General features: G+C 46.1%; 1 protein-coding gene across 1 annotated transcript in view; it reads left to right on the top strand.

The window, feature by feature from the left end:
* Positions 1–13,127, top strand: part of LOC109918894 (WD repeat-containing protein 26-like) — a 36,686-nt gene that overhangs the window by 15,922 nt on the left and 7,637 nt on the right. Inside the window, exons 4-7 of the mRNA XM_048619614.1 lie at positions 748–845; positions 8,459–8,615; positions 11,570–11,708; positions 12,898–13,038. Coding sequence (XP_048475571.1) covers positions 748–845; positions 8,459–8,615; positions 11,570–11,708; positions 12,898–13,038 — 535 coding nt within the window. The remainder of the gene's footprint in view (positions 1–747; positions 846–8,458; positions 8,616–11,569; positions 11,709–12,897; positions 13,039–13,127) is intronic.

The raw sequence follows: 13,127 nt of genomic DNA, 5'->3' as shown, positions 1-13,127 counted from the left end.
GAGTCTATACGGGAATAGAATGTGGGAGACAAAGCGGGACTATTCAGTCCGGAGAAAATAAAGGCATATGAGGGTTGGGGTTAGGAAGTGAGATGGACAAGTCAGGCGATGAAGCATGTCGATTGAAAGCATCAAAAACTTGAACCGTTGATGCAGGCTGACACCCTCAGAGTAGTACTAAGGGAGTGCTACTCGGCCTGCTTTTGGAGGTTACCTAGCAGCAGTACTTCATTAGCCCTGGAGAAAACATTTTGGGTCATCCTGGAAGTGAAAACTTTGCTGTAAGAAATGCAAGTCTTTCTTGACTCTTCTGTTGTGGCCGGGCATGGGACGTCTAGCAGATCTCTGGATGCTTCTGGAGCATCCTCGGGGTACCCCAAGGTCAAAGAGTTTGTAGATGGAAGTGCACAAATAAACTGACGGACACCTTCCTCTTAAATGTTTGACCCTTTGAGCCCCATAAAACTCCCTGTGGCATCATCCATGGTAAATTCATGAAGATAGGCCATACACAAGGTGGTTACAGGTGTGGGAGAGAGGTTTCAGAATTTCAACCCCACCTAGAGGCCATCGCCTGCCAGTCCACCGTGACGGTTTACATAGTAAAATTGAATGGAAATGCAACTTGCGATAGAAGATTATCAGGTAAGCACACTAAGCCGGAAGTGAGGTTTGTGCAAGGGACTTTTATATATTTGTGAGCCACTTCAAATAATCTCCCCGTATTTTTTTTGTCTTCCTGATCAGATACCTGATGTGTAGTGATGCAGAAGATCTTCGAGCGAAGGCGGAATGGGAGGGAAAGGGCAGCTTGTCGCGTACCAAGCTCCTCGATAAACTTCACAGTGAGTCCTGCAAGGTTGCTTTACTGAATCGTCATCCCTGCTCCTCCTGCCTGCTCTCCCAGTGCTCAGTGGCCACAGAAAGGAGCTGAAAGACACACCGAGTGTTAGTCACACTCAGACTGGCGTGGGAATGCAGTAATGTATTTGTTGCTAAGTGTGATGACATTTGCAAGTCAAGACTGAGGCACAGATTTACTTTTGTGCTGTACCTGTCCTGGGAGTGCTTGGGGACAAAGTTGAAGGAGTTTTACCTTCAGTTCAGAAGAGTAGAGGGACGTTTACTTTCAAAGTGTAAATGGTACTATACACTGTATCTAACCCTGTGTTGTCCCTGTCCTGGGAGTTTGGTAGGGACACTGTAGAGGGATCTTTACTCTGTATCTAACCACGTACTGGGGCTGTTTGATGGAAACAGTGTCAAGGGACATTTACTTTCAGTCTAATAGAGTAGATAGAGCTTTACTGTATGTCTAATCCAGTGCTATATCTGTCACGAGGGTATTTGATGGTGTCAGTCTCAAATATTTTTCATTTAAAAGAGTAGAGAAAGTCTTGCTGTATATCTAACCCCCTGCGGTCCCTTGTTCTGGGGACGTTTTATGGAGACAGTGTAGCAAAAGCTTTACTTGCATGTGATTTGTGCTGTCCCATCCTGGGAGTGTTTGAAGGGGCACTGTAGAGAGAGTTTTACTTTTGGTTTAAAAGTGCAGAGAGCTTTGCTTTTAATTTTAACAGATTAGAGGGAGCTTCATTTTACATCTGTCGGTGTGCTGCTAGGTGTGTGTTCTGTTTTCTGGCAGGCAGTCAAATGAATGTGCGCATTGCACAATGTCTTTGGTTTGTGTTCTTGCCCGGAAGGCTCTGTCTCCTGCTAGTGAAGTTTCCAGGTTTCTTGGCCTCCACCCAGCGAAGCAGCATGGCAGGCATCACCCCCATGTCTAATCCTAATCCTCCCTCTCTTTGGTCCCCCTTCCCTCACAACTCTTCCCTCCCTTTCTAGTGCTCCTGTCCTTACCATGCAAATGTGTCTCTCTGTCTGTCTGTGTGTGTCTCTCTCTCTGTCTGTCTGTGTCTGTCTCTCTCTCTCTCTCTCTGTCTGTGTCTCTGTCTGTGTCCTTGCCTCTCTCTCTGCCTCTGTCTGTCTGGCTGTCTGTGCCTCTCTCTGTCTGTCCCCACCCCCGCCCACTCACTCCAATAAAACGGTCATTGTGCACCAAACAAAAATAAACAGAACCACGGATGTTAGAAATCAAAAACAGAAACCGCTGGAAAATCTCAGCATGTCTGGCAGCATCTCTGGAAAGAAAGCAAAGTTAACATTTCAGATCCAGCGACTCTTCTTCGGGTCTTTCCCCCAGCAATTTTCATTTGGGTTTTGTTGTGCACCCTTTGGATGGTCAGCCGAGGATGGTGGAGTGGAAAATGATTTGTCCACTGCAGAACTGTGCTTTATGGAGCAACACTACAGGAAGCTGCAGCACAAAAGGATTGATTGATGGTGACAACGTAGAGGAAGCTTTATTCTATATCTAACCCTGTGCTGTGTCTGTCCTGGGTGTGTGTTCTGTTGTCTGGTAAGGGATTGGGGGGTCCTCATGAGTAAATCACAAGAAGTTAGCATCCAAGTTCACCGGCTAATAGGGAAGTAAATTTAATGTTGGCCTTTATTTCCAAGGGAAATGGAGTATAAAATTAGGGAGATTTTACTAAAACTACAAGGCGCTGGACAGGAGTACTGTGGACAGTTTTGGTCCCTTTATCTAAGGAAAGTTGTACTTGTATTGGAATTTTGTACACTAGTGATATCAGGTATGGAGGGACTGTCTAATGAGATGTTAAATAGGTTGGGCCTATAGTTGTTAGAGTTTAGAAGAATGAGAGGCAACCTTATTGAAACATACAAGATTCTCACGGAACTTGACAGGGTAGATAAATTGTGTCTGTAAGAGCTGCTCCTTTTTTTGCGTGGTATTTTCAGTGTTGGAGCTGATTTCTGGAATTTTTGGAGCAGCAATTACTGTTTTATAAGCTATTGCATTGTTTTAGAACTTCGGAAAAAAAAAGATCAAAACAACAGCACTTAAAAAGAGGAGGAAAAGAGAGAGAGTGGTGCAGGTGTTAACAGAAGGATCAGTGAACCTGCGCAGCTGACTGCCTCTGCTGTTAGTTTCAAGTATCTCAGGACATAGGAGTTCATTCTAAGAAAAATAAATAAACAGTGAAATTCACAGCTGACCTTTGGGGAAGCCTGTGTGGGGACCTCACAGCAGGGGAGCAGCGAAGTGGCTTTTTCAAAGTGTAACCTTACATTTTTTTTGTAAATCTGTACAGTAGTGAGTAGAGTGGAGTTTTTTTTTTGATTATATGTTTTGTTGAGATCTGTCTCTTGGTTAAACATTAAGAAGTAAAACATAGGTACTAAGTTATCCTAGAGCAGTGTTTTTTAGAGCAGTAAGACTGTGCTATTTCCTGGGTCTGTAGATTGTTAGGGTGCAAAGATGGCTTGTTGGCAGAGTGAATTGCTCTTCCTGTCAGATGTGGGAGATTAGGGAGAATGTCAGTGTCTGTGATGATTATCTGCAGAAAGTATGCTCGGTTGCAAATTCCATCAGATCATATGCATCGGTTCGAGTGGCAATGAGGAGTTTTCAGGAGTCGGGGTATGATGGATGGCAGTTTCAGGAAGGTAGAAAAACCTCAGATACAGTCAGGTAAAAGGGTTATCTCCAGGAAAGGTAGGAGAGGTAGGCGGGTAGTGCAGGAATCTATCCCCATCTCAAACAAGTATGCTGACTTGGAAAATGTAGGGGATGAAGGACTCTCGGGAATGTCGCACTGACAGCCAGGCTACTGGTACCGAGACTGGCTCTAATATAATGAGGGGTACGTCAGGTTCTAAGCAATCGAACGTGATAGGGGACTCTCTAGTCAGAGGCACAGACAGACATTTCTGCGGCCGACACAGATATCAGAATGGTGTGTTACGTCCCTGGTGCCAGGATCAGGGATAGCTCGGACAGAGTGCAGAATTTTCTCAAAGGGGAGAGGGACCAGCAGGAGGACATTGTACACATTGGAACTAATGACATTGGAAAAGAAAAAGACAAAGTTCTGACGAGAGAAACTAGGAAATTAGGCAGAAATTTAAAAAGTAGGTCCTTGAGGGTCGTCATATCTGGATTACTTCCAGTGCTGTAAGCTGATGAATAGGAATAAGAGGATAGAGCAGATGAATGTGTGGCTGAGGAGCTGGTGCAGAGGGGAAGGATTCACATTTTTGGATCATTGAAATCTCTCCTGGGGATAGAAATGACCTGTATAAGAAGGATGGATTGCACCTGAATTGGAAGGGGAATAATATACTGGTGGGGAGATTTACCAGAGCTGCTCAGGAGGATTTAAGCAAGTTTTAAATAAAAAGGGAGTGGGGGTGTGGTGGGATCCAGGCAGATAGTGAGGAAGGAGATCATCAATCTAGGACTGGTGCAGTTGGGAGAAGGAGCAAGTCAAACAATCAGGGCAGGCAGGAACAATGCAGAGAACGAGGTAGGACTGATGAATTAAACTGCATTTACTTCAGTGCAAGAGGCCTGACAGGTAAAGCAGATGGACTCGGCATGGTTGGGCACATAGGACTGGGATGTTATAGCAATTACATGGCTCAGGGATGGACAGAACTGGCAGCTAAATTTTCCAGGGTATAAATGCTGTAGGAGGGATAGAAAAGGGGGCAAGAATGGAGGGGGAGTGGTGTTTTTGGTTAGGGATAACATTACGGCTGTACTTAGGGAGACTATTCGTGGGAATACATCCATTGAAGTTATTTAGGTGGAATTGAGAAATAAGGTGATCATCCCCTTATTGGGATTGTACTATAGACCTCCCAATAGTCAGTGGAAAATTGAGAAGCAAATTTGTAACGAGATATCGGATATCTGTGAGAATAATAGGGTTGTAATAGTGGGAGATTTTAAGTTTCTAAACATAGACTGGGACTGCCATTGTGTTAAAAGCTTGGATGGAAAGAAATTTAAGTGTGTACAAGAAAGTTTTCTGATTGAGTATGTGAATGTACCTACTAGAGGAGGAGGAAAACTTGACCTACTCTTGGGAAATAAGGCAGGGTAGGAGTCTGGGGTATCAGTGGGGGAGCACTTTGGGGCCAGTGACCATAATTCTATTAGTCTTAAAATAGTGATGGAAAAGGATAGATGGGATTTAAAGTTTAAAGTTTTAAATTGGAGGAAGGCCAATTTTGACAGTGTTAGGCAAGAACTTTCAAAAGTTGATTGGGTGTGGAAAAAGGGACAGCTGGAAAATGGGAAGCCTTCAAAAATGAGATAATGAGAGTCCAGAGACAGTATATTCCTGTTAGTGCAAAGGGCAAGGCTGGTAGGTGTAAGGAATGCTGGATGACTAGAGAGATTGAGGTTTTGGTCAAGAAATAGAAGGAAACATATGTCAGGTATAGACAGCAGGGATCGAGTGAATCCCTAGAAGAGTATAAAGGCAGTAGGAGCATACTTAAGGGGGAAATCAGGAGGGCTAACAGGGTACATGAGATAGCTTTGGCAAATAAGGTGGTCAGGGGGAATCCAAAAGGATTCAGCAAATACATTAAGGACAAAAGGGTAACTAGGGAGGGAGCAGGGCCCCTTGAAGATCAGAAAGGCCACCTATGTGTGGAACCGCAGTATTTTGCATCAGTGTTTACTGTGGCGAAGGATATGGAAGATTGAGAACCTGGGGAAATAAATAGCAACTTTGTGAAAAATGTCCAGATTACAGGGGAGAAAGTGTTGGACATCTTAAGATGTATAAAGGTGGATAAATCCCCAGGACCTGATCAAGTGTACCCTAGAATTCTGAGGGAAGCTAGGCAAGAGATTGCTGGGCCCCTTGCCGAGACATTTGTATCATCAGTAGCCACAGGTGAGATGCTGGAAGACTGGAGGTTGGCTAACGTGGTGCCACTTTTAAGAAAGGTGGTAAGGAAAAGTCTGGAAACTATAGACCAGTGACTCTGACATCAGTGGTGGGCATGTTGTTGGGGGGAATCCTGAGGGACAGGATTTACATGTACTTGGAAAGGCAAGGACTGATCAGGGATAGTCAATATGGCTTTGTGTGGGGGAAATTGTGTCTCACTAACTTGATTGAGTTTTTTGAAGAAGGAATGAAGAGGATTGACGAGGGCAGAGTGATGGACGTGATCTATGTGGACTTCAGTAAGGTGTACATAGAAAAATAGAAGATAGGAGCAGGAGGAGGCCATTCGGCCCTTCAGCCTGCTCCATCATTCTTCATGATCATGGCTGATCGTCCCAATCAATAGCCTAATCCTGCTTTCTCCCCATAACCTTTGATCCCATTTGCCTCTAGTCGCCTTTTGTATACATTCAATGATTTGGCATCAACTGCTTCCTGTGGTAATGAATTCTACAGGCTCACCACTGTTTGGGTGAAGAAATGTCTTCCTCGTCTCTGTCCTAAATCGTTTACCCCAAATCCTCGTACTGTGACCCCTGGTTCTGGACACATCCACCATTGGGAACATCCTCCCTGCATCTACCCTGTTCAGTCCTGTTAGAATTTTATAAGTCTCTGTGAGATCCCCCCTCATTTGTCTGAACTCTAGCTAAAACAATCCCAACGTTGTCAATTTCTCCTCATATGTCAGACCTGCCATCCTTGGAATCAGCCTGGTAAACCTTCACTGCACTCCCTCGAGAGCAAGAGCATCCTTCCTTAGAAAAGGAGTCCAAACTGCACGCAATATTCCAGGTGTGGTCTCACCAAGGCCCCGTATAACTGCAACAATACATCCCTGCTCCTGTATTCAAAGCCTCTTGCAATGAAGGCCAACATCCATTTACCTTCTTTACTGCCTGCTGCACCTGCATGCTTACTTTCAGCGTCTGGTGCACAAGGACACACCGCTCCCACTGTTTGACAAGGTTCTACATGGTAGACTGGTTAGCAAGGTTAGATCACATGGAATACAAGGAGAACTAGCCATTTGGGTACAGAACTGGCTCAAAGGTGTGAGACAGAGGGTGGTGGTCGAGGGTTGCTTTTCAGACTGGAGGCCTGTGACCAGTGGTGTGCCACAAGGATCAGTGCTGGGTCCACTGCCTTTTGTCATTTATCTAAATGATTTGGATGTGAATATAGGAGGTATGGTAAATAAGTCTACAGACGGCACCAAAATTGGAGGTGTAGTGGAGAGCGAAGAAGGTTACCTCAGAGTACAATAGGACCTTGATCAGATGGGTTGATGGGCCGAGGAGTGGCAGATGGAGTTTAATTTAGAAAAATGTAAGGTGCTGCATTTTGGAAAGGCAAATCAGGTCAGGTCTTATACAGTTAATGGTAAGGTCCTGGGGAGTGTTGCCGAACAAAGGGACGTTGGAGTGCAGGTTCGTAGTTCCTTGAAAGTGGAGTCACAGGTAGACAGGGTAGTGAAGAACACATTTGGTACACTTGCCTTTATTGGTCAATGCGTTGAGTATAGGAGTTGGGAGGTCGTGTTGCGCTGTATAGGACATTGGTTAGGCCATTTACTGCATTCAATTCTGGTCTCCTTGGTATAGGAAGGATGTTGTGAAACTTGAAAGGGTTCAGAAAAGATTTACAAGGATACTGCCAGGGTTGAAGGGTTTGAGCTACAGGGAGAGGCTGAATAGGCCGGGGTTATTTTCCCTGGAGCGTCGGAGGCCGAGGGGTGACCTTCTCGAGCTTTATAAAATCGTGAGGGGCATGGATAGGGTGAATAGCCAAGGTCTTTTACTTGGGGTAGAGGAGTCTAAAACTAGAGGGACATAGGTTTAAGGTGAGAGGGGAAAGATTTAAAAAGACCTGAGGGGTAACTTTTCCACACACAGGGTGGTGCCTGTATGGAATGAGCTGCCAGAGGAATTGATGGAGGCTGGTACAATTACGACATTTAAAAAGCATCTGGAATGGTATATGAATAGGAAGGATTTAAAGGGATAGGGACCAAATGCTGGCAAATGGGATTAGATTAATGTAGGACATCTGGTCAACATGGACAAGTTGGACCGAAAAGTCTGTTTCCATGCTGTACAGCTCTATGACTCTATCTGAAGAGATCGTTTCCCCCTGTGGGGGGAGTCTAGGGACAGGAAACATAATTTCAGAAAAAAGAAGTCTCCCTTTTGAGACAGATGAGGAGGAATTTCTTCTCTGAGGGTAGTGAATGTGTGGAATTCTTTACCACAGAGGGATGTTGAGGTTGGGTCATTAAGTAGATTAGAGGCTGCAATAGATGGATTTCTAATCAGCAAAAGATTATGGGGAAAAGACAGGAATGTGAATGATCAGATCAGTCACAATCTCATTGAATGGAGGAGCAGATTTGATGGGCTGAATGGTCTGCCTCCGCTCCTACATCATGTCACCTTTAATCCATCACTGTTTGGTCGCTGGTAAAACATGATGGGGATGGGTGGTCACAGCCAGAGAGAGGAGGATTTTGCGGGTGACAGGTTGGGATAGAGGTTATGAGCAGGGGCAGAGAGAGAGAGACCGAGTGAGTGTTATGAACTGCAAATAAGCAATCTGACAAAACAATGCTGTCTTTCTCCCTGAAGCGTACCTGCCGCCGTCGGTGATGCTGCCTCCCCGGCGCCTGCAGACCCTGCTCAGACAAGCGGTGGAGTTACAGAGGGACCGGTGCCTCTACCACAACACCAAGGCTGATACCAACCTGGACTCCGTCTCACTGCTCATGGACCACGCCTGCAGCAGGTAACAGGAACAGGCAGCATTCTGCCCACCTCTCAGAAATGAAGCTCGGCACATAGGCAATCCCTCAGGAGTGTTAGCCCAACCCTGTCCACACGAGGGAACCGCAACGTGGTTCAGTTGACTTGAGAAGCAGATGAGGGAGGGAAGATGGTTTTAATTGAAAGTCTAAGCACGTCTCTGATGGGAGACTCTGTGGGGAGACGTCTCCAGTGCTGTGATCTATTGATCCTGATTCTTATTCCAAAGACAAGGTGTTAATCTCTCCAGTTATCCACGGAGACTGATTCTGAGAGAGATAGGTGAAGAGAGATAGAATTAGGTTTATTGTTTCATGTACTCAAGTCAAGAACAGGAGTACACTGAAAAGTGTACAATGCCGCTAACATGCGGCACCATCTTAGGTACAATGTACCTAGGTACAAGTCTTAGGTACAGAAAATAAAGAAAAAAAGTTCCACTGCATTACAGATATGCATAGTATATATTATGACAATGAGAAATAAAGTCTTTCTCCACCTAGTCTGACTGGGCTCCCCCAATACCCAGCCAGTAGCCACCTTTGTCCTGGGCCTGTTGGCGGCTGTCCCTGGTTTGCTCCAGGCTACTGGCTGTCCCTGCTCCACTCCAGGCCTTTGGCTGCCCTTAATGTTTAAAATCGCACCCTGGATGACAATCCTTTCCGGGAGTATCCAATCTACTGATTCCCCGGCTGTTACCGCAGGACACCGGCTGCACTGTTCCCGAAGCCCCGGACACCGAATTGGCCGAGTGACTGGAAACAGAGCAGCAGTTAGTGGATATTTTTCACACTCAAGGAGAGTATGTTGGGGGGCTCCCTACGATTCGGTACTGGGGCCTACTTTTCCCACTCTAAAGCATTATCGAGAGGGGGTTAACCCAGGATGTGACTCAGCAGGGCTGAGGAGTATATTCTCTTGCAGCAGTGTTGAGGCACCTAACCGTGTCCAACTGTGATCTGATCCTGAGGGGGTATGACAAGGGTAGATGCTGAGAGGGTGCTTGCTTCTCATGGGGGAGACTAGACCCAGGAGATACAGTTTGAAAATAAGGGGTCGTCCATTAATGATGGAAGTAAGATGGAATGTTTTTTTCTTTTGATGGCTGTGAGCCTTTGGAGTTCTCCTCCCGAAGAGGGCAGTAGAAGCCCGTCGTTGAATACTTTCAAGGCAGTGGTAGGTAGATTCTTGACAAAAGAGGGAGTCATAGAGTCGTACAGCACAGGAAATATGCCCTTTGGTCCAAGCAGTCTCTGCCGGCCGTAATCCCAAACTGAACTAGTCCCACCTGCCAGCACTAGGCCCATATCCCTCAACATTTCTTGTACATGTACTTATCCAAATGTCTTTTAAACATTGTAACTGTACCCTTATCCCCCACTTCCCCTGGAATGTCACTCCATACATTGAACACTCTCTGTATTTAAAAAAGAACCTCTCATGTCTGTTTTTTTTTAAACCTTTATCCTCTACCTTAAAGATATGCTCCCTTGTCCTGAAGTCCCCCACCCTGGGGAAACGACACTTGCCTTACCTCTATGTAAGGTCACCTTTCAATCTCCTATATTCCAGGGTAAGAAAGTCCCAGCCTAGCCAGCTTCTCTTTATAACTCAAACCCTCCATTCCGGGCAACATCCTGGTAAATGTTCTTCTGAGCCCTCTCCAGTTTAAGAATATCCTGCCTATAACAGGGTGACCAGAGTCAGTAAGAAAGTAGAGCTGAGGCCGCTATCAGGCCTCACTGCCTGGTGGAGCAGGCTTGAAATGACATGGAAAAGTTGGTGGAATGGGCAGGCAAGAGTCAGGTGAAGCTCTTTTGGAGAGAAATTTGAGGTGACAGTAGAAAGAATGTGGAGAGACAATGTAGTATAAATGGTTCAATTCTAAAGAGGTTGCAGAAGCAGAGGGACCTGGGTGTATGTGTGCACTGTTCATTAAAGGCAGCAGAACACATTGAGAACACTTAACAAAGCACACAATGTGCTTAACTCTATTAACAGGTCCATAGAGCACAAGGACAATGTGCTTTTGTTAAATTTGTGTAAAACAGCAATTTAGCCCCAGCTGGAGCATTGTTTCCAGTTCTGGGTCTTGCACCTTTATGAAGGATGTGAAAGTTCTGGAGAGGATGCAGAAAAAAAATTTCAAGAATGATCCGGTGATGAAGATAGGTGGAAAAGTTGGGGGCTGGTTTCGTTAGAGAAAAGATTTGAGCGAGGTATCCAAGATAAGGAGGGAACTTGGTAGAGTAGAGAGTGGGGGAATCACAATGGAGAGGCTGCAGATTTAAAATAATTAGTCAAAGGAGCAATGGCGCACACGGAGAATGGTTGAGGTTTGCAATGTGGTGCCTGAGAGTGTTGGAGGGGTGGGTGACAGGTTCAGTTGAGGTTTTCACAAGGGAATTAGATCGTTATCTGTAAAGGAAGAACAGTCAGGCCTAACAAACAGATGAATCGCTCACTCCGAGTGCCATCACACTCAGAATGGGGGGGAATGGCCCTTTTGCCAATCTGAGGCTTTAGAGTGTGAAGTCCCTTTGTTTTGAAACAGAGGGCAATAGCAGGCCTGTGTAGTTACAATGCAATTTGGTTACAAGGGGAGTTCCCATTGGAAAGATTGCTGTGAGAATTAGCAGCAGACTAAAGAACACTGGAGGTGGGTGTGAGGGTACGATTTTGTCCAGTCTACTGCATGGGTCAGTGTTGACTCACTTCTCCCTGGTTCTCCCCTCGCTTGTCATAATGACCCTTGTTCACCTCGATTATTAGCGGCTGGACATTGACAGTTTTGCCCCAGCAAATGGAAATTTCAGGTGCTTTGAGAGAGTGTGTGGCACAGAGCACAAGTGTCCCCAGGGGTACATCTGGGCCGGGAGGTGGGAATGAAATCTGTCTTTAATGGCGTGTGTCTGTTGTTGTATTCTGGCTCTACAGAAGGCAGTTTCCCTGTTACACTCGCCAGATCCTCACTGAGCACTGCAACGAAGTGTGGTTCTGCAAATTCTCCAACGACAGCACCAAGCTGGCGACGGGATCAAAAGACAACGCAGTCATCATTTGGCAGGTCGACCCTGTGAGTGACCCCCACCCTGACTCCTTTCTGCTCAATGTGAAAACTGAAAAGGCTGTGTTCAACCCCCATCCCCTTTACACATTAGCTTCGTTAGGTCTCAACTGTACTTCGCAACATCGAGCTAATGGCTCCACCATGTTGCTTCTCTCAGCAGGGTGTCTGTGAATCCCCAGTGAGCCGCTACAGACCACTCATTTTAACATCTGATATCTTCTGCACTGTCACAGGCCTGTGACCTTTACTTTGTATGTAACCCCGTGCTGTCCCTGTCCTGGGAGTGTTTGATGGGAACAGTGTAGGGGCAGCTTTACTCTTCTATCTAACCCTGTCCTGGGAATTGTTTGATGGAGATGGTGTAGAGGGAGCTTTACGCTGTATCTAACCTAGTGCTGTTGCTGTCCTGGGAGTGTTTGATGGAAACAGTGTTGAGGGATATTTACTTCCAGTTTAAAAGCGTAGAGAAAGCTTTACTCTGTAGGTAACCTGGCGGTTCCCTCGCATATTCTGTTTTCTAGCTGTGTTTCTTCTGTCCTTTATGAACCGCCTACGTTTCTAAAATTGTGCAAGTAACTTTGTCGTCTAGGACCTCCTTTGCTGATTGACCGGTGGCAATGGGTGTTCCTCTGAAATGCATGACCCTGAGGTCCAGTTGAGAGCAGCCCCACCCCTGCCACCTTGCGAGAGCGACTGTCCTGTCCCAAACTTGTAAATGCGTTGTTAAAGTATTGTGCTGCCCAGTGACCCAGGCAGAAGTGATGATGGAGTTATGGGAGTTGTACTTGACCATTTTCTCACTTCCCCTAAGCCTGCCTCTCTCTCTCTCTCTCTGGAGTTGATAAAGTTGCTAAGCAACATGTGGCTTGGTCCATAACTCTCATTCAGTTCTTCTGTCTCACTCGTGTTTTCTCCTTTTGTCTCTCTCCCATCTTTTGTTCTTCTCTCTCGCTTTCTCTCTCTTCTCCCCCCCCCCCGCCCCGTGTCTCTTCTCTTCCCCTCCCCCACTTTGTCTCTGATTCTCTGACACTTTTGTCTCTCTCTCTCTCTCTCTCTCTCTTTGTCTGTCTGCCTGTCTCTCTCTATCTCCCGCTTCTTTGTCTCGCCCTCCCTGCCTCACCTCCCGTCTCTCTGCCTGTATCATGCTGCTCCCGACCTTTGGTCCCTCTGGATCCCTCGCCCTCAATCCCTCCAGGAAACACATCAGTTGAAGTTACTGAAGACGTTGGAAGGTCACACGTACGGCGTTTCCTATCTGGTCTGGAGTCCAGATGACACTTATTTAATCGCTTGTGGTCCTGATGATTGCTCCGAACTCTGGCTTTGGCATGTGCAGGTACACTGGGATATACACTGGGGAGAGTGGGGCATGGACAGGTACACTGGGGAGAGCGGGGCATGGACAGGTACACTGGGATATACACT

The sequence above is a fragment of the Rhincodon typus genome, chromosome 43, assembly GCF_021869965.1.
Source record: "Rhincodon typus isolate 14 chromosome 43, sRhiTyp1.1, whole genome shotgun sequence".
Classification (NCBI taxonomy): Eukaryota; Metazoa; Chordata; class Chondrichthyes; order Orectolobiformes; family Rhincodontidae; genus Rhincodon; species Rhincodon typus.
This window is presented reverse-complemented; position numbering and strand designations above follow the sequence as displayed.